At 45.1% G+C, this 22,277-nt stretch overlaps 1 protein-coding gene across 1 annotated transcript in view; it reads right to left on the reverse strand.

Annotated features, from left to right (window-relative positions):
- Nucleotides 1–21,329, reverse strand: part of POLA2 (DNA polymerase alpha 2, accessory subunit) — a 35,117-nt gene extending 13,788 nt beyond the window's left edge. Inside the window, exons 1-11 of the mRNA XM_075281437.1 lie at nt 21,150–21,329; nt 20,913–21,060; nt 18,478–18,599; nt 14,119–14,204; nt 12,341–12,398; nt 11,430–11,539; nt 8,897–9,093; nt 8,019–8,107; nt 5,375–5,530; nt 3,890–3,952; nt 3,400–3,442 (exon numbers count right to left, since the gene is read on the reverse strand). Coding sequence (XP_075137538.1) covers nt 3,400–3,442; nt 3,890–3,952; nt 5,375–5,530; nt 8,019–8,107; nt 8,897–9,093; nt 11,430–11,539; nt 12,341–12,398; nt 14,119–14,204; nt 18,478–18,599; nt 20,913–21,000 — 1,012 coding nt within the window. The 5' untranslated portion in view covers nt 21,001–21,060; nt 21,150–21,329. The remainder of the gene's footprint in view (nt 1–3,399; nt 3,443–3,889; nt 3,953–5,374; nt 5,531–8,018; nt 8,108–8,896; nt 9,094–11,429; nt 11,540–12,340; nt 12,399–14,118; nt 14,205–18,477; nt 18,600–20,912; nt 21,061–21,149) is intronic.
- Nucleotides 21,330–22,277: the final 948 nt, after the last annotated feature.

Consider the following 22,277-nt stretch of genomic DNA (forward strand, 5'->3'; position numbering starts at 1 on the left):
GCTGTGCAGCAGACTCTGTACATAGGACGGTAATATTCCTATTCTTGTCATGTTATACACAGTGGGGGCATTTATCATTGGCGCAATTCTTTTGTCACGCACTTTTTTTTGTTGCCTTGGTATTCCACGCTCTGAGGTCATCAAAAGGGGCACAAACAAATGATAAATCTTATGTACACAGCAGAATACAAAGAAAATAGGTGCAAGAGGTTTGATAAATGCCCCTCAATGAATATGGCTATCGGTGAGTGTCAGCAATGTAAAGGGTCTGCTAGGAGACCCCCAGTGTGGATATGAAGTCATGAAATCATATTGCGGGCCCCAAAATGGGTGAGGTGGCAAGGAATCACAGTGTGACTATAGTCCTGGAGAAGAGAGCAATCCAATAGGATATAAAAATAAAGCCTAGAAAAGTAATGCCATAATTCACAACATAAAAGGCAGAGGTCATAATAAACACAATTATACTTTTTAATAACACCATAGTAGTATTAAAGGTATCCTATCATTAAAATTGAATTTTTTCTGCCTAACACGTAGGGATAGCCTTAAGAAAGGCTATTCTTCTCCTACCTTTAGAAGTCTTCTCTGCGCCGCCGTTTGGTAGAAATCCCGGTTTTCGGCGGTATGCAAAAGAGTTCTGTCACAGCACTGGGGGCATCCCCAATGCTGCAAGAGAATTCTTCAGTGCCGCCTCCATCTTTGTCTGGAACGGCCTCTCTTCATGTCTTCTTCCAGCACTGGGTTCCAACTGCGCATGCCTGCCGGCCACAAGAAAATGGCCGCTTACACTTACTGTGTAAGCGGCCATTTTCTTGTGGGCGGTGGGCATGCGCAGTCGGCTTTGCCCAAAGCCTAGAAGTTTGATCCCAGCTCCAGAAGAAGACGCTGTTTCTGAAGAAGATGGAGGCGGTGCTGTAGATTTCTCTCGCAGCATTGGGGACGCCCCCAGTGCTGCGAGAGAACTAATTTGCATACCGACGAAAACCAAGATTTCTACCGAATGGCGGCGCAGAGAAGACATCTAAAGATAGGAGAATAGTCTTTCTTAAAGGCTATTCTGAAGTGGTAGGCAGAAAAAAAATACAATTTTAATGACAGAATCCATTTAAAGTGAAATTCCTAAATTAATCTGCGTTTGGTAGTGGCTGAACCTTCATCTACAATACCATGGCTCTACTAGCATCTCCAGCACTCCGCTGAGGTGGGTCTTATAAACACCTGGCCATCCATACTATGGCAGCATTTTGATGATGTGATTTTCCCAGTTTCCAAACTCTCTGGTAGTAAAGGTCGGCCTGTTAGAGCAACACCCTCCGCTATATTCCCAGCACTTTCTGCAAAGCTCCTGCATGTATGACTGCTCAATAGACCCCAATAATACAAAACCGCAAACTACAGCCTACTCTACTGTAGTTGTGGTCTTGGCCAGACTTTACACAAAGTACTGTTGCCCATCCAAAAAAATAAAAAAAAAGTGTGTAATTGAGCTGAATCCGTGGCCTCAGCGATCGCTGGAGGGGGAATGGTGATGTTACTCATATAAGTCATGAGCGCAGGACGTGCAAACTAACAGACTGTGGCGGTGGACAATGGAGTGCCAGCAATATTTGTATTTTGTTTTTTAAACCATTAAAACCTCTTTTTTTGTGGATAAGACGTCGGAATAGCCTTTAGAAAGGCTATTCGTCTCTTACCTTTAGATGTGATCTCCACCGCACCGTTCCTTAGAAATACCGTTTTTTACCAGTATGTAAATTAGTTCTCTGGCAGCGATGGGGGCGGGCCCACTGCTGCTCGAGAACACAATCCTGCGACGCCTCTATCATTGACTGGATCCTCCTCTTCTCTGTCGTCTTCCTCCTGCGTCACCTCCGACGCCTGCGCAGTTGGCTCTGCCAGTGAGACACTAGTAGAGCCGAGTGCGCATGCTGGCCTGCGGCCATTTTTGGGAGGCCGCTTTTGCTCTCCAATGCAGGAGCGGCCTTCCAAAAATGGCCGCCGGCCGGCATTCGCACTCGGCTTTGTCGCAGGATCGTGTTCTCAAGCTGCAATGGGGACGCCCCTATCGCATTTTCAGCGGTGGGGTCCGCCCCCATTGCTGTGAGAGAACTAATTTGAACACCGGTAAAAAACGGTATTTCTAAAGAACGGAGAGGCGGAGATCACATCTAAAGGTAAGAGACGAATAGCCTTTCTAAAGGCTATTCCGACGTCTTATCCACAAAAAAAAGAGGTTTTAATGGTAGAATCCGTTTAATGTTACACCTACCCTGAGCCTCTTCATGGTCTGTTCACTTCCTCTACACCCCAATAAATGAACTAAGCTAAAATTTTCAGTTAACTCCTTCATTTTATTTTTCTCTGGTCGAGAGATTCACAATTTCAAAGAGCAAATGTGCATCATATTGCGACCCATCCATTTAAGTGTACACCGTACTCTACAGGGCTGGGCACAAGGAAACTTTAGGCTATAGTCCCTCCACACAAGTGCTGCTCCCCACTACACCACGGCCAGGGAGTAAGATGAAATCTAGAGATCTTTAAGTCTTAAATAAACCTACCGTCTCCCATTAGGAAACCAACGCGGTCCACTTTAAGAGAGCAGTCAGCCATTTTCCTTTGTATAAGTTTTACAATGTAAGCAACTTAATCGCAAACCAAAAAGGGAATGTAGAAATAAAACTTTTTACACTTTTATACTGATACTTGCAAATAGAAAAGGATAAAAATTGCCTCAATATCCTAAAACCTCACCCATGATAATATCACAACATCATAAAACCACAAGAAGCGCGCACGGCCTTCCGCTGAGGTTTTATGATATTGTGATATTATCCTGGGTGAGGTTTTAGGATATTGAAGCCCTTCTTATGCTTTTATACATATTTCAGCGTATATATGGCATGAAGAATTTTATTTTTGCAGGTCTTCGCTATAGGATCGATGCATCATGCCTTCTGTGCACGAAATACCGGTCCTAATAGATCAGCCCTCGGTCTTCTGCATAAATTGTGAGACATATATAAAGGTAAAGGACATATTGGAATAGAACTGGCATTGTGTTCATAATGGGAGATGGAAAGTGAATTGGAGACCTACTGCCATCTCTACATTGCATGTTATTCCCTGGCCAAGATGGCGTGCTGAGCCAACACTTGTCTGCAGTGACTACAATGTATCTTAATATTTCCTGATATACAGCCCTGTAGAGTATTGTGGACCTGCTGAGGACCTTGGGACTTGTCATTGGTCATTTTGTCTCAAGGGTGTCTCCATTGAAGTACAGATCGTCACTTGCGACATACGTTCACCATATAATTATTGCGTGCTCTCGCTTGGTTAGGGTCACCATTATCAATCTGATAGTACTGTACATGGTTCAGTCTTTTCACTTACCTTCATGATCTGTGCTTGGTTGGTAGAAAGGTAGCGGAACTCCCTAAGAAGACAATAAGATAAAAGATCAGGTATCACAATAAAAGATAGATGAGCCATCAAAAGGGGCAGAAACTAGTGATAAATCTTATGTATGTATGATAAATATTATGTATATGTAATACATCCTAAGGTAACTGCTTTTTTAAGCGAACTAAGTTTCCAATGGGGGGGGGGGTTCCCCTACTGAACGGAAACCCGAATGCAGAGCGAACCTAGCCTCAGTCGCTATGGCAGGTAGATTCCGGACAGAATTTGGAGCTAATGTTTAGCTGCAATTCACCTCAAAATTAGCTCAAAATTTCTCCTTGTGAGTGCCCCAATACAGGGCCATGTACCTCTATAGCAATTGGCTGAAGCCGGCTGTATCAACCGCTAATCCTTGTGACTTCTGTGTAATACAGCTAAATGATATAAAAGGAAACCATTTGTATTCGTTGTATATACATACCTCATAGAGTTTAGAAGCTACAAATTTCCTTCCTGTGCTGTTGGTCCCTTCCATTACTACTACCTGAAATAGAAAAAAACAGACTTAAGAAACAAGGGTTTTTAGGCTTACCTGCTCGAAAATTTTGCAGCATTTTGCATTTTACGCTGCTTGGTCCACTTTTGAAAAGTGGGTGGAATATTGGGCATGGTTCGCTGGTTGAACAGATGTAGACAAGATCAAACCTAGTAGGGGTGTGGTGTAAGGACACCCCTTTAGGGCTAGTTCTGACGGGGCAAGAGGGGGCAGATTTGGGCGTGGAATCCAACTCAAAATCCGCCCCCTAACAATAGAGGTCTATGTAGAAAAAAAAAAAAAAAAAAAAGCGAGTTGCCATGGCACATCCGCGTCAAGACAATCCCTCCAGACTAGGCCCATTCATTTGGGCCTACTGCTGAGCGGGAATTCGCGACTGTCAGAAGCCGCGACAGTCGCTTCCCACGTCAAAATCAGGACCAAAATACGCAGTCACTAGCCCCGTGTGAACTGGCCCTTAAAGCTTATCATTGGCTGGACAGTTATGTTCTGTTCATACATAGCATTAGGGCTCAGTCACTGATTGGCTGATGCATTCTTTTGCGGACGGACAGGTGAATATATAGCATTTGTTATTTAAATGCTGCCAATTCTAGTTCTTAGCATCTGTTAATAGTCACCGCTCCACTGATTTCAGTGCTGTTGGAATTTTCTCTCTAGCCCCCACCACTCCTGAGCAGTCAGTGCAGGTAGTTTTGATGCCTGATGTGCTATTTAAGCTCTGTAATGTCAGAAGGGTGGAGTCAGGCAGGGGGCGTGATTCAGAGAGCTCCAATCAGAGGCAGCCAGTGTCAGAGCTCAGAATCACACCTGTCTGACCCCGCCCTCCTGACAGCATAGAGACTAAATAGCATAGCAGGCACCAAAACTAACAGCAGTGCTTGCTCGGTAATGGTGGGGGCTAGAGAGAAAATTCTAATTGTGCCAGAATCAGTGGAGCAGCAGCTATTAAGAAGTTGAGTTGGTTGTGGTGGTGAAAGGCCGTCTTTAAACCTCCCTACGGGGATAAAAATTAAATATATGCCAAATTTTTGATAAATTTGAATCAGATTATGGAAATCCAGACTTAAATGTGACTTTAAAAATTCCCTCTTATGATACATCTTCCCATCTTAGAATTTTTGGATTGGTTAGAAATATTTTTGTTTTTTACAAACACTGTTTGGATAGCATTTTTTCACGTATAAGCTAAAATTGCCAACGATCCGAAAGAATGCCACAAAAGTGGGGAAAATTTATCAAAATTGTTTGTAGCTTTTTATTGCCCGTATAGTTACAGCCAACATCTTGCGGCAGAGTTTTCTAAGAAAACCCTGTAAAGACGTCACTTCTATCTATCTGTGAGTGAAACTGTCCATATGTGAACACGTTCTATGCTAAGGAATTTATTAAAAATGTCAGATACAGTACCTGCCCAGGAAACAGGGAATATTCCTTCAACTCTGACAAATCCACTGGAACCTGCATTCCCGATGAATGCTCCCGATCTCCCTCAAGAATAACGGATTTGGAGTTCAACTTTCCATTACTGTCACAGCCGATCTGTCCAAGCACAGTCACAGGCTCCTAAGAGGAGGAAAGAGGCGAAAAAAAAAAAAAAAAAAAAAAATCAATAAAACAGACCAATTCTTCAAACACAAAAGGTTGAGGTCATATAAGATATAGGTTATCAATATCTGATCGATGGAGGCCCAATCCCAGGGCCCATGACAGATTAGCTGTTTGACATAGAGAAGGCAAGTTCTGTGGCCTCAATTTCATCAGTCTCCTAGTGAAGCTAAAGCTCAGACCCACTCAAATGAATGGGGCTGATCTGCCAAACTTCTACAGAACGTACAGTGCTGTGCCTGGTATTCAACAAAGAAACTCTTCAAAGAGTTAGGGCTAGTTCACACGGGGATTCAGCGTGTCATATTCCGTCGTGGCTGCCGCGATGGGATGCTGGTGTGGTGCACGGCATCCTATCGCAGACTTCCGCTCCAGATTAGGCCCAAATGAATGGGCCTAGTCCGAAGGGTGCTGTTGTGAAGAGGACGCCGTGACTGAATCAGCCACGGAATCCGCCTGAAGAAAGGACAGCTTGCTTCTTTTTGGCATGTTGCTGCTCACAGAAAAAAAGAGCGCTAGCGGTCTACATAGACCGCTATTGTGAGGGGGCGGATTATGACGTGGATTCAGCGCCACAATCCGCCCCCTTTTGACCCATGTGAACGGGGCCTTAACGTGTGGGGGGGGTCCCAGGTGTTGAAACCACAATGAAACCACCATATTGATGACCTATTCATAAAGACAGGTCCTCAACAGTTCGGTTTCAGTTCCTGAAATCCCCTTTAAGTTAAATGTGCCAGAATTATGGAGTAGCTTGTGTTTAGGCTAAGGCCCCACAGTACGTCTGACAGCAAAAAAGTGCTGCGGGAAAAAAAATGCGGTGGCAACACATTGCGGATCTTCCTGCACTGCTTTAAACATAAAGTTCACTGAGTCTTCCTCTGCGGACTTTCTGTTACAATTATACCTATGGGGAAACCGCTGGCGTTTCCGTCGGTATAACAGACATGCTGCGATTTACCGTAAAGTGAGCAGGGGATTCACTAGACTCACATCCACTATGCCCTTACTGTAAAATGCTGTGATTTTTCCCGCGGCATTTCCGTCCTGTGGGGCACCGGCCTAAGACACTTTTCCCAGCTTGTACGATGAGGGGTGTGTCATGATAAGAAAGGGGAACGGTTTACAAGGCGCCTGCACACATCAAAATATTTGCACGAAGTAAGCAGTTCAATAAGTGGTGTAAAGTTAGACAAAAGTGTTTAAAATGCACCAAATTTATCATCCAGCAGGAGGCGTTGTGTTAAATTTGGGGCATCTTTAGGCCCCGTTCACACGGGGCGCAGAACAGCGGATTTTGGTCCTGATTCTGACGCAGGAAGCTGCGTCAGACTAGGGCCAAAATGCGCCTGCCACGACTGTCGCAGCTTCCCGCTCCGGAGTAGGCTCAAACAAATGAGCCTGGTCAGGAGGGTGCTGCCGCGAGGTGGACGCTGAGGCTGAATCAGCCACGGAATCCGCCCGCAGAAAGGGCAGCTCGCTTCTTTTTTTCCGTGAGCAGCAACATGCATAGACTGCTATTGTGAGGGAGCGGATTATGAAGTGGATTTAGCACCAAAATCCGCCCCTTCTTGCCCCATGTGAACAGGGTCTTAGATTGCCTGATCTCAACAAACCCTTTGAACATATTTGGGTTCCCGTACACAGTGCGCTAACCATAGTGTTTAATCACTAAATATACTGGGCTACACCTGTACTTGCCACGATTTCAAGTAGCAAGTGAAGTCTAGTATATACACTGGAGAAATCAGCTGATCAGTGGAGGTGCCAGGTTTTGGACCCCCATAAATCTCATAATGATGACAAATCCTGTGAGCAGACTAATAATATGAAGTTTTAGAGGACCCAATTAATAGGGTTTGCCCAGGTCAGCTACAGCCCCTACTCCCAACTACCAGATCAGGAGTTACAGAAACAGCTGAATGTGACTGTTGTTTCCGTACGTCCCACAGAAGTAAATGGGAGTTACGGAAACCGCGTATAAGATCTGCATTCAGCGGTCTCTGTAACTCCCGGCAACATCAGGAAGGAGACCGGGCCAATGGAAGGTTGTGATTACCATTAAGGGTTTATTTCAATCTACATATGGACACCGCAGCTCAGAAAGGTTCTGTTCACATCTACGTTGGATTTTGGGTCAAAAATCGCTGGACGAAAAAGAGCTGCAAGTCCGACTTAAAAGAACGGATAGCCAATGTATCCCATTATAGTTATTGGGCTCAGTGTGTGACCGCTGTTGTAGAGGTCCGCCGTTTGGTCAAGGGACCAAAACAAAGGATAGGCCGACGCTAATGTGAACTTGGTGTTGCAAAATGTGTTCATTAACAAAAATTAAATTAAAAAAAACCCCAAACAATTTTACAATTTAGACAGCAAAGCAAAGCTGCATAAAACCAATTCATGTTTCAGCCGCGTTCAGGCATGTAATGCAGCCGCACAAACTTACTTGAGCTGGAAAAGAGACAGATGTAAATTCTTCAATATGGAAATGAGTCTTCAAGGCTTCGCCAAGCTCTTCTATTTTACTGCCCACAGCTATAGGAGGGCACACAAGAAGAAAAGCAGTGAGGGGCAGAAGATGCAGACTACAGCAGGATCCGACAACAATCTGCGGTTTATCACAATGTCAAAAAGTTCTAAGATCATCATATTAGAAAACCAAATCCATCAAATATTTTCAGTGAAGAATTTGCACACTTTAAAGGAGTTGTCCCATCACAAGGATCCTATCTATACTGCTAGTTTATGTGGATTTAAGACGTTTCCTAAATACATTGCTTTATCAAAACTGCTTTGTTTGGTGGCTATCTTAATTTATTCACTTCATTCTTTACACTCCGTTTCTATGACCATGGCCCCGGACCACGGGCTTATCTGCTCAGTCCCTCAGTGACTAGCTGCCTGCTCTCAGGAAGGGGGGGGAGGGAGGGGCTGAGTGCTGGGCAGCAGCTCTGAGCTGTGTATGTCTCAACAGAGCTCCTCAGATAGGGGAGGGGGGAGGTGAGAGCTCCAAGATTTTTGAACTTTTTATCTCCTGATCTTCCACTTAACAGCCGGTTTAATTGAATTTGGCTGATAAGGGCTGAGATAAGGAGTCCGTTACCTCTGTATGTATTACAAACTGACTCAAATCCAGCTCTGCTACATCAGCTTCATACTGTGGTAATGCATTTACAACCAATCCCTCATTACTGACTGCAAACATAGCAGATAGAGCAAGTGAAACCCCGCCCACCAATGTGCCGAGAAAACCAGGAAGTGAAGAGAGCACACAGCCTGCAGGCTGGTGAACAAGGATTATGGGAATACCCCTTTAACACTTACCATCTCTGATGTCTGTCAGCTTCTGAAACATGTACTTGTATGATTTAGTCAGCGACTCCTCCTCCTGAAGGGTAATGACTTCTATTTTGGAATTTTTGCCGTTTCCACCGCTCCATGATGTTCCTTGTACTTCTCCGAAAGATGTCACTACTTCACCGCGGTTTGAGCGAGAGCTGTACTTCTGTGATGGGGTGGCACTAATGCAGAAAGAATTGTCTATTGTGTTTCACCAAATATATCATGGCACTTGTGTTCGCTTGAAAAATTTGGCATACCTTGCCAACTCAAACTTACATAGTTGACTTTTCCCCTAAGTCTTAAAGGGGTTGGCCACCTTCAGACCAATAATGACAAACAAATGTACAATAAAAAGATATACAATTTTCCAATATACTTTCTGTATCAATTCCTCAAGGTTTTCTAGATTTCGGCTTGCTGTCATTCATTCTGTTACTTCTAGAGCAGGGGTCTCAAACTCAACTCAGCATGTGGGCCGCAGAGCAAGATCCCAGCCAGTCGGCGGGCCGCACCGTGGCAGATTTAGCTCCACCCACTTTTATGTTGACTCCGCCCATTCATTTTTCATGTGCCCCCACACTGTATAATCCTCCTACAGTCACCCATAAACTATATGTCCCCCCTCCATCTTTCCCCCAGTTACATATACACCCTTCATCTGCCCCCAGATTCATGTCCCCCCATCTCTGCCCTCAGATTCATGTCCCCCCATCTCTGCCCTCAGATTCATGTCCCCCCATCTCTGCCCCCAGATTCATGTCCCCCCATCTCTGCCCCCAGATTCATGTCCCTCCATTTCTGCGCCCAGTTTCATGTCCCCCCCATCTCTGCCCCCAGATTCATGTCCCTCCATTTCTGCCCCAGTGTCATGCCGTTCTCCCCCCTCCCTTCATCTGCCCCCAGTGTCATGAGCCCCTTCATTCCATCTCAATGTTTAAAGAGGACCTTCCACCATTTTGCCCACAGGCAGTTCTACATACTGCCGGAAAGCTGACAGTGCACTGAGTTCAGCACACTGTCGGCTTTCCCGATGTGGGCCCAGTGTGAAGAGCTTATGGTCCGGTACCGTAGCTCTTCTATGGTCAGAAGAGCGTCTCTGACACTCAGTCAGAGACGTCCTTCTTCACAGCACAGCCAATCGCGCTGTGCTGTGAGAGCCGGGAGGTCCATGGTCATGTGATGAGCACACAGGTGTATAGCTGATTACCAGGCCAATGTCTGATTATTGTGCTGTGACTAACGAGCGGCACTTGTGTGCTCATCACATGACCATGGACCGTAAATCACATGACCATAGTCAGAGTTTTATCCTCTAGAAGTAACAGAATGAATGACAGCAAGCAGAGATCTAGAAAACTGGGAGGAATTGATACAGAAAGTATATTGGATATATCATTTTATTGTACATTTGTTTGTCAATATTGGTCTGAAAGTGGCCAACCCCTTTAAGTTAAGGATTTGTTATTGTACCTCATATCAGTAAATACATTCAACCATGCAATAGATAGTCTAGTTATAATTCTGCATTATTCCTTTCCTCTGTTGTTCCTCCTGGAAATCTATATATAGATTTACAATTGGACACCACCGTTCCCCTTGTCAATGGTAATTGCTGACTTATACACTCTGGCAGCGGCCATTATAGGTAACGCCTGAGTAAATCTCTTATGCCGGCAAGGATCGGTCACCACCGTCTTATCTTAAAGAGGTTGTCCCACCGGGGAAATTTATTAACCCATCTATGACATTTGGGGTTTTTTTGGAGAACGGAGAGGCCTTGGCCCAACATACTTATTATAACTCATGCCAGAAAACTGGTGCGAGTTATACAAGAAATCTGACACCCGGATGACCAGCTGATGTACTAATAGGCCAGCGCCCCTTGATAATTCAGACACACCTCACACCAGTTGGGGCCTTCTCTTCAGCCAAAGATGTAGCACATCCCCTGTTCTGCGCCTCACTTACTTTTTCTGTAAATGTGGACAAAGGGAGGCAGGGATGTCTCGGTCCAACAGATTTATTGTAACCCATGCCAAAAAACTGGTGCGAGGTGTATGAGACATCTGGCACAAGGGCATGAATTTGATTCATTAAAGTGCATCGGATGCCAGTTGGGGCCTTTATTAAAGATGTTATTTACTATTGATTGTCTAATGATAGACCGTTATAAGGAGCAGCTGATCTGCTGCGGTTCTGAGTGGAAGATCCTCATAGATCTATAATATAACATTGATGGCTTATCTAAGGATTGGCCATCAATATTACAAAAGGTGGATAACCCCTTCACCTCTCCATATGTCTCTGTGTAAGGTATTATAGTTGGCTAGAAATACTGTTCTCCTGGTGGTGATACCTTTAGTGGTCCATCAGATTCCCCCCCACCCCTTTCCATTTATTCTCTTCTTTGATTGAATTTTCCTATTAAAATTAATGGGTAGTTGCTTATCCCCCTTCCCTGTATTTATATATACCCTTAATAAAATTTGACTATATATAAAATTAATGGGTATACCTGGGTGAGAAGCTGGCTGGTGAAAAAAGAAGATGGGGACTCCGGCTCATTGAAGGAATGCGTTTCGATTGTGGATTCTCAGGTGTCGATAAATTACGTTTTTGGGATCCCTAGAGGAAACAAGGAAGACAGTTTAAGAAAATGCTGGCAACTGAGCAGAACCATCCATGCAACAGTGAGCAGAAGACATAGTCAATAATACTAAGCAAACAATAATCCAGCAAAGAGCGTTTTTTTTTTTTTTTTCCCCTTGGAGTACGGGAGGATATCCACACAAACACGGGGAGAACATACAAACTCCTTGCAGATGTTGTCCTTGGCAGGATTTAAACCCAGGACTGCAAGGTTGCAGTGCTAACCACTGAGTCACCGTGTTGTCCCTAAAAGACTTTGTCTTGAGAATACAGGTCCCCAGATGTTTGTGTTTAGTCCCCTTAGTCACGGCAGTCACATGCAATTTGTGAAGGTTATTACTGAGGTCTGTTATTGGCTGTTATAACTAGTATGAAAATTTTCCAGGCCACAAAAGGTACGAAGCAGGATGTGGTTTGTGGGAAAGTGAGGCCAGAAATACAACCACCGTTATAAAAGTAAGAGATGGGGACGGTGGATGTTTTTGCCCTATGCATCCAGTGAAAAAAAAAAAATAGTGGAGCCATAGCTGCCAATGTGTGCCTGTGCCACTGCATGGTATCCATGGCTTCTGGTATATGGATACCTTGGGTGGATTCAGTGAGCAAGCACACGGACCCCATTATAGTCTATGGGGTCCATGTGGTTGTACTGCACAGCGCTTGCGTTTGGTATTCCGTTCGGAGGGGTCCTCATGCGGACTACCCCGGACAGAATCCAAACGCTGATGTGAACGAGGGGTAACAATGACAAATCCTGCGAGTTCTCCTTATACTCACTTTGGCAGGCGTGGAATAGGAATCTAGCAGGTCTTCCTCTGCAGTCTCCACCTCAATACTTGAACAAGTTAAGGATATGAAGCAGTCGCTTACGGTAACATGCACACTGTACCAGCACTGACAGTTTTGGCCTTTATGACGCGCCATTTAATATATCCTACACTTCTACCGGCTGAAGACTCTAACTTTGTTATTTTTCCATTGATATGACTATAAGAGAGCTTGTTTTCTGCCAGACAATTCATATTTTTCAATGACAATTTTTGCGAGACGTATAAGGGGGCGTTCACACTATCATTGGTGACCGTCAGTAGTGTCTGTTGCTATTGTCCGTTACATGATTTTAGCATCAGAACAGTCACAAATCCGTTAAAATTTGGTTCGTGCCCACCCAGGGACGCAAAAAGATAAAATCTGTTAAAATTTCCATTTATTTAAACAGGATTTTATCTGGTGTCCGTTAGCGACCGTCATGCATCCAATCCGTCACATATCAGGTTTTTTTTTTTCACAGATTAAACAAAAATCCCACATGCAGGACTTTTGTGTCTGTAAAAAAAAAAAAAAAAAAAAACACATTTCATGCCAGATGACAGGCGTCCGTAATTTGTTTTTAAACATTGAAGTCTATGGGTAAAGGACTTAGACAGTAACCGATAGCCATCAGTTACTGTCCATAATTTTGTGTCCATTTTTTTCTGCACATGCTCAGAAAGCAGGAGAAAAAGGAAAAAAAACAGACAGTATAAAAAACAGACACTAACTAATCCTAATGTGTCTGTTTTTTTAACTGATTCATTAAAGGGGTATTCCCATAACTCTTGTTCACCAGCCTGCAGGGCTCTGTGCTCTCATCACTTCCTGGATTTCTCGGCACATTGGTGGGTGGGGTTTCACTTGCTCTGCTGTCTGCTATGTTTGCATTCAGTAATGAGGGATTAGTTGTAAATGAGTTACCACAGTATGAAGCTGATGTAGAGGCTGAGGTAGCAGAGCTGGATTTGAGTCAGTTTATAACACATACAGAGGTAATGGAATCCTTATCTCAGCCCTTATCAGCCAAATTCAATTAAACCAGCTGATAAGTGGAAGAGCAGGAGATAAAACAGCTCAGAAATCCTGGAGCTCTCACCTCCCCCCTCCCCTATCTGAGGAGCTCCGTTGCTTGTCTGTGGCAGAGACATACACAGCTCAGAGCTGCTCCCAGCACTCAGCCCCTCCCTCCACCCCTGAGAGCAGGCAGCTAATTGGCTAGTTGGGGACTGAGCAGATAAGCCGGTCACTTGACAACTGAGTGGATAAACTGGTCTGGGCTGTGGTCATAGAAACGCATGTAAACAATGAAGTGAATAAATTAAGATAGCAGCCAAACAAAGCAATTTTGATATAGCAGTGTATTTAGGAAAAGTCTTATAGCCACATAAACTAGCAGTATAGATAGGATCCTTGTTATGACACAATCCCTTTAACATCTTATAAAAGGGTTTTTTTTTTGTTTTTTTTTACAGACACCTTCATAACGGTATCCAACGGTAGTGTGAACCTTGACCTTGCCTAATGCATTTTTTTTAATCTAGATTTTATTTTAGTTGTTTTAAAATGGCATTCGCTGCTGATCCTGGCCACTGCATCAGGATATCAGCTAAAATATAGAGTTGACACCTGCAAAAGTGTGTAGGACATGCCGGGCTGGTGCATCAGACTTGTGAGTTGGATGTCAGAACTGGGTTTACAGTATAGATATAGTAGAACGTGGAAATTTTTTTTAAAAAGGATACAGCTCTTGAATGCTGTTAAAGTCCCTATTACCACAATGCTTTTCCTTTTTCAACTGTGGACGCCTGGAGTTTTTTCTATTCAGAACCTAAAAGGAAACAGAAAACACAATATCTTATTATAGTATCATATCAAACAAATATTGTATTATAGCATGATATCATAAATATATGGATTATTTTATTGTGGTTGTGTGTACTGGCAAACATAAAATAAATGTGCCAAAGCCCAAATTGAAAATGGATGTAACCCCTCTTGTTCCAGCCTAAAAAAAAACAGAGTCTGATTTTTTTTTTTTTTTAACCGTTTTATAACCATCAAACTGTACGAAATAGCTCTGATGGTTCCTAGCATAGTATAACATATGGAAGGGTGACATGGCCTCCCCTGGTAATATTGTTTACTGAGTGTCACCCCTCGTTCACATCAGCGTTTGGATTCCGTCCGGGGGGAGTCTACATGAGGACCCCCAAATGGAATACCAAACGCAAGTGCAAACACTGGAGCAGTAAAAGCACACAGACCCCATAGACTATAATGGGGGTCCGTGTAGTTGCCGCCAGATCTCTGCAGGGATCATGCAGACAGGAAAGTACTTCACAATCTACTTTCCTGTCCATATGATTCGTGCGGGCAGTGCACGGCAAGTACAGACCCCATTATAGTCTATGGGGTCCGTGTGCTTTCACTGCACAGTGCTTGCACTTGCATTCAGTATTCTGTTCGGAGGGGGAGGGGTCTTCATGCGGACTCCCCGAACAGAATACCAAACGCAGATGTGAACAAAGTCTAAGCCTGTTTCATATACAGTATTTACCCACATTTCCAGTTGCCTTTTTCATGACTTTACGTGCATTTTGTTTTTTATTTTAAAAAGCACTATGACCAGATGGTTTTTTAACCACCTTCCTATTTTGCTGCTATTTTTGATTGCCACATTCTAAGGCTGGTCTTACACGGCCGTAATGTAAGTCCGCAAATGGTCCACAATTGAGGGATTTCAATTGCGGACACATTATATTCAATGTGGCCTCTTACACCACCGTGGTGTGGCCGGGCCGCAACCGTGGTCCGCAATTTATAGGACATGTCCGTAATGGCCGTGAATTGCGGCACTGCACTGACTCGCCCATAGAACTCTGCTGGTGTCCATGTGTAACCGCTGTTTTAGCAGATCAGCTTTCTGTCATTCAGGTCTCCCAGGGGACCCAAATAACAGAGACCACAACGCAAGTGTGAACCTAGCATATGTGATAGCATAGATCTCACACACAAATACTAAGCTTTAACTAAATCTATCAGATATACTGTATATTCACACAGTGTGTCTGTGTTTCTTTCATTTTAGTTGCTAGGATTCCTAGGATTTCTCTATCTGCCATGAGCTTGTATGTGTTTCTCTCTTGTTATATACTACTGTACCATCTATGAAACTGTATCACTGAAATTTCCCCATTGAGGGACTATTAAAGGAATATCTTATATTCTGTAAGAGAGTAACTAGCCATGATACAAGACAGTGTCCAAAATCTAAAGAAAAAAAACGTAAAGAAAACACATGGAGGAGTTCATGAGCATATTGGTTAATCTAAAAGCTAAAACATTCCAAAATGGTTACTATAAGTGAGAAACAATAATAAAACCTTTATACAGGAGTACGAAGATGTGAAGGCGACCGAGTGTTAAGTGAGTATAAGGGCTGAATAAACAGACACCAAATAGGTAAATGTGAGCCTCTGACTGTGCCAAAGGTGCAGAGGTTAATGGTCGTCACTACAGAGACGGATGGAAAAAAGGAGGGCAGACTCAAGCAGCCAATTTATCGATGCTCGTAAGAGTAGAACAAAGGGATAACACTTTGCAAGGTAAAATTAATTAAAGGGGTTCTGAAACAAATGTTTATTAAAGGGATCCTATCATTGGATTCCCTTTTTTCCCCCTCGATAACACGTAGGAGAAAGGCTATTCTTCTTCTACCTTTAGAGGTCTTCTCCGCGCCGCCGTTCAGTAGAAATCCGGGTTTTCTTCGGCATGCAAATTAGCTTTCTCGCAGCACTGGCGGCGGGCCCCAGCGCTCAAACAACACTAAGGGTGTCCCCAATGCTGCAAGAGAACTCTCCAGCGCCGCCTCCATCTTCTTCAGGAACGCCCTCTCCCTGTGTCTTCTTCCGTCCCGGGTTTCAATCTTCTAGGCCTTGGGCCTCCGGCAGAGATGACTGTGCATGCCCGGGCCACAAGAAAATGGCCGCTTACACCAGCTTACTGTGTAAGCGGCCACAAGAAAATGGCCACTTACACCAGCTTACTGTGTAAGCGGCCATTTTCTTGTGGCCTGGGCATGCACAGTCGGCTGTGCCCGAGGCCTAGAAGATTGAAACCCAGGATGGAAGAAGACGCGGAGAGGGCGTTCCTGAAGAAGATTGAGGCGTCGCTGGAGAGTTGTCTCGCAGCATTGAGGACGCCCCCAGTGCTGTGAGAGAACTCATTTGCATACCGAAGAAATCCCGGATTTCTACCAAATGGCGGCGTGGAGAAGACATCTAAAGGTAGGGGAAGAATAGTCTTTTTTAAGGCTATTCCTACGTGTTAGTAAGAAAAAAGGATATCTAATGATAGGATCCCTTTAATGACCTGTCCTCAATATAGGTCACCAATAAGAGATCAGTAGGGAGTGTAACACCCAGGACCCCCAGAGATTAGCAGTTTAAAGGGGCTGTGGAGTTCATAAGCACACCGTGACCTCTTCACTGTTTACACCATCTGCTGTTTGTGCATCACAGTGGCCATGCTTTGTAATTACAGTTTCATCCCATTTACTTTGATGGGACTAGTCTATAACCACATCACGTCTGCTATAAAACAGACACCGTGCTCATATGAGTGCAGAAGACCCTTCGAACAGTTGTTCAGCGAGACCCTCACTGATATCTTATTGATAACCAATCCTGAGAATACATTTTCAGTGGGGTCCAATACCCTGGACCCCACCAATAAGCTGTTTGAATGGGCTGCAGCACTAGCATAGTTTACATTGCACATAGTCGGGGAGAGAAGGGAAGACAGTGCCCTGACAAGTGCCACAGTCCCTGCCAACAGTTGATCTGTGGCGTCCCATCTGTAAGTACTGCGGTGGTGCCCCAATCAAGTCTATGGGTCGCATCCGCCTCTATTCAAAGTAATAGGAGTATGCACTGCAGGTAGCAAGGTCAGTGGGAAACCACTGATCTGTGATGGTCCCAACAGTAGGATCTTATCATTATAAACTGTATGTCCTAGGCATAGGACATCAATTTATGGAAGTGGATAACCTTTTTTAAAGAGGACCTTTCACCGATTTGGGCACAGGCAGTTCTATATACTGCTGGAAAGCGGACAGTGCGCTGAATTCAGCGCATTGTTGGCTTTCCCGATCTGTGCCCCGGGTAAAGAGCTATCGGTCCCGGTACCGTAGCTCTTTACTGTCAGAAGGGCGTTCCTGACAGTCAGTCAGGTACGTCCTTCTCCACAGCAGCACCTATCGCGCTGTATAGTGTGAGTGGGGAGGAAGGCCCCCTCCCTCGGTTCACAGTGCTCGTCCATAGACGAGTATTATCAGGAGGGGAGGGGGGCGTTCCTCCCCGCTCACACTGTACAGCGTGATAGGCACTGCTGTGGAGAAGGACGTACCTGACTGACTGTCAGGACCGCCCTCCTGACTGTAAAGTGCTACAGTACTGGGACCGATCCCGGGGCACAGATCGGGAAAGCCGACAGTGCGCTGAATTCAGCGCACTGTCAGCTTTCCAGCAGTATATAGAACTGCCTGTGCCCAAATCGGTGAAAGGTCCTCTTTAAGATAGGATATCAACAGCAAACTGGTAGGGGGGTTAGGTCAGCCTCTTGGCTTCACTGCTGAGCACCTTATTTTATTGTTTACCTCGGTCCACCTATCTGTATGCCATACACTTAGTAGCGGCAGTGAAGGGTATTGCTGTAGCACCACATACTGTACATGGCAGGCAGAGAAATTGAGGAAAACAAATTAAAGAGAACGCATGACTTTACCAAGCGCCGCAGCCCCTTGAACCAGTTGAACGACATTGCTGAGAAATGGATTCCCCCCCAGACTGATATCAATATCCGGAAACCAATAATCCCTTTAATCTAATGGGTAAGGGCAGCTCTAGGTTGGGGACACACTTGTAGCATGTTAGCGATTGCACATGTCAGAAAGGAGGGTGAAGTACAAGTAAAGGCCTTTGATACTTAGATTTCTATTCAATTACAATTTTCAACAAGATTTTACAGAATGCCAATAATGTGACACCTGCCATCGGAGGATCAGAAGAGAAAAAAAACAGGCTGCGCAATTCTCCACTTACTTCATGCTCCAAAGTGCAGAGATTGGCAACGGAGAGTGACAAATTCCTAGTAGTGGCGAAAGCCATCCATTCACAGACCAGCTCCTCCTCAGACAACCGGTGAACCGAGCAAAGCTCCACCACTGTACAGAGAATAAAGAGAGACAAGATGGAAACCTCCATTACTGACACTTAGGGAACACTACTGCGACTGTATACCTTATACACCTATAGCGAAAGGGTTCAGTCATATGAAAGGGGGTCCCAGGTCCCATAGGCGAACAGAGCAGTAGTGATCATGGCTCTATTCTTCTATGGGACTAGAGAAGGGAATACAGAGTCCTATAGAAGTGAATAGAACAGTGGTCACACACGTCTTCCACAACTTTATTCAGAGGGGACTCCGAGACCCCCCGCTGCCCACCAGTCATCACCTATTCTGTGAATAGGTCATAAATGTTTGATGTGGGACAGTCCCTCAAAGCTGTATTTGGCAATGTCAAACTACTGTATCCTATATGCTCAACAGAAAACCTAGATCATCAGTGATCTGTGCCCCAACTAGCCATCCAGTTCAGGGGGGGTTTAAAGGGGTCATCCAGTTTGTAATATTGATAGCCTACCCTTAGACTATGTCATTTGCATTAGATCTGTAAGGGTCTGACGGCTGAGACCCTTGCAGATATGCAGTTTGGGGACAATGCAGCTCCTGGTGATATTTATATGTTGGAAGTTGTGCTACTCACTTGCCATACGATTTGTAGCAGTGGGTTTTGGTACCGCAGCACCAAAACCTGCCATTACAAGTGGTACGGTGAGTAAGCAGCACAGTTCCTGGCATAGGTATAAATGGGAGCTGCTCTGTCCCAAACAGAAATATTAGAAACTGAATAACCCCTTTAAACTTGGGTTCAGGGGACTTGCTGAATTAACTCTTATGTCTGGTTCACATCTGCGTTCGGTACTCCGTTCGGGGAGTCTGCATGGCGACCTTCCCCCACACAGAATACCGAACGCATTGCAAGCAGTGAGCTTATGAAAGCACACGGACCCCATAGACTATAATAAGGTCCATGTGTTTTCCATGCGGTGTCCACATGAAACATACGGAGAGAGAAGTACTTCATGAACTACTTTCCTCTCCGCATGACTCGTGCGGACACTACATGGAAAACACATGGACCCCATTACAGTCTATGGGGTCCGTGTGCTTTCACTGCACACCGCTTGTCAATGCATTCGGTATTCCATTCAGGTGTGTCCCCAAGCGAACTCCCCGAACGGATTACCGAAAGCAGATGTGAACCAGGCCTTACATGTGGACACATTGCAAAAAGTGGCATTTTTTGTTGCACATTTTACCGTTCCTTTAGAAGCTGCTCTTGGGTTTGGTTAAAAAAAAAAAAAAAAAAAAATTAAAAAAAACAGCAGCAAAATCTGCAACAAACACAGTTTTTCCACAAAGGGTGGTCTCAGCCTCAAGCATGGCGGGCCAGAGTGAAAAAGTGCCAAGGGTAACCACGGCGTGGTGTTTTCCTGTAGCACTTTTCTCAGAAAGTCCGCAGAGTTTTCCTATAGATAAAATGTATATAGAATTATAATATAATAATAATAAATGTTATTTATATAGCGCCAACATATTCCACAGCGCTGTACAATTTGTAGGGTTCAAGTACAGACAGAAAGATACATTACAAAGAAAGTCACGGGACTGATATAAGCAGTATAAAGTATATCTTACATATAAAGCGGTTTTACAACCACAGGATCCCAGGAAGTGCAAGCGCTGGGACTAGAGGTGTAACGTAAACCTCCTGCGCCCCAATGCAAAATTCGTAATAGGTACCTACCAACATTTTGCTATTAGGTCCCAGTTCACATCTGCGGTCAGGCCATTCCATTTCCCTATCTGCAAGCAGCACTTTTCTCTCCACATTTTTCATGCGGAAACAGAGAAGAAACCACACGGACCCCATTATAGTCTATGGGGTCCGTGTGGGGTAACCACTTTTTTATGCAGATAAAACCCCGAATGGACACCCATACGCAGATGTGAACCAGGCCTTAGAATAACGGTATATTTTATGTGGCAGAGGGAACTTTGGGGTTTCCCTGAGAACCTGAGAAGGGGAAGACCTGAATCCTCTGTGTGAATGGAGCCCTATTAATTTCTATGGGACCAGTGGAGGTCTGAATTTGGCTAGCACTGTTCACCCCATAAAAGCAAATGGCCACATGGGCACAGTCAGGCGACCCCCATTCTCGTGATCAGCGGCAGGACCCCCAGCGACCAGTCCATTACCCTGTGATTAGGGGGTTAATCATTTACGGTAAACCCCTTGAAGTCAAAATCCAGAGACAACATGAAACTTCCATAGAGAACATTGCAATCATTTAGAGATTTTTCCCAATAAATATGGAAAACAAAAAAACTTATTGCGCCAAGTCGTCCTTACATTTGTCCGATAGATCCTCATCTTCTAGATCCACAGTCAGCCCAAAGACGGCAAGCTCGTCCTGGATTTTGTTCATGGAGGCGGGCATGATGCCACCACTGATGGGCACAAGATGCAGATGTCTTATAGTACAAGGTGCAGACAAGGCCTGAGAAAAGACAATGACAAGATCAACACCTCACCCTGACAGCAGCAGCAGCAGCAGCAGCCACCCCGGGCTCCTGCAAGTCACAGTACCTGGCCCTCGGTGACAGGCGGGACACAAGGCCCGAGCACACAGCTCCTAGGACAACCGATGCCCGGTAAGTGCGCTCATACACTCAGTATTACGGTAGTGCGCTGTACTCGGCCCGAATAGAATTTCCCGCGCTCAGGCATTCTGAGCAATGGCGCGAACGGTAACCAGGCTCGTCGTCCTCACAGACGGCCAATCAGCGACGCGTTGTTAAGACATTTCTGGGCGGGGCTACCAGGCTGGGGCTGACGTAGACTATAAATAGCGGACATGAGGCGGGGCGAGAGAGCGTGACGGAAGTGGGTAGGGAAACAGAGGGCAGTGCCCGGGGCAGTGAGGGGAAAGAAGAACAGTGGGCAGTTTAAACGGGGTCAAGTAGAGGGAGGGGGATATTAAAGTTGGGACAACTAGAGGGGGGCATTAGTGCTCCAGGTGCCCCCGGTTTCTCCTTCAGTTGCCATCAGTTTAATGTCCCCCTACAGCTGCCCCCAGTTTATGTGACATCACAAGGTGACACTATGTTTTTGTAACATCACGGTGGGACGAGCCCTGCCCATACACAGTGGATGCTGGCTGTATAATACACCCGTCACCCTGCCACTAACCGCTGCGGTCACAGCTAGTAACATTGTAGTCTTCACAGTTAACCGCGTCATCTAAAGTGTGCAGGAGCCTCTTTTACCAATTGGCACCCACTGAACACTATCGGAGAGCACCGATTGGTTATGATTAGGGTTGAGCGGTCGTGTTCGGAACCGATCGGCGATCGAGAAAATTTTGCAATCGGAATTCCGAACACGATCTATTTAGGTGGGCTCGAGATGATGAGGTGATTATTTCCCACAATGCTTTGCTACTGGCCAATCATTCTGAGTGGAGTGTATACTCAGTGTGAAGGCTCCGTTACAGTTCCATAGGAATGAATAGAAGCAGCCGGCACACAGCCTTAACCCCCTGCGCGCCGGCTGCATCCATTCATTCTAATGGGAAACTAGCTATTATCTCTAGTAGCTACTTACCTGCAGAGATGGTTGGTCCAGTGCCCGGTGTTCTCACTCTTCTTCGCCTCGCTGCCCCCGCGTCCCAGGCTTGTGGCTTAGGAGAGTGTGGGTGGGTACTGGGAGGTGACG

The sequence above is a fragment of the Leptodactylus fuscus genome, chromosome 7 (genome assembly GCF_031893055.1).
Source record: "Leptodactylus fuscus isolate aLepFus1 chromosome 7, aLepFus1.hap2, whole genome shotgun sequence".
Classification (NCBI taxonomy): domain Eukaryota; kingdom Metazoa; phylum Chordata; class Amphibia; order Anura; family Leptodactylidae; genus Leptodactylus; species Leptodactylus fuscus.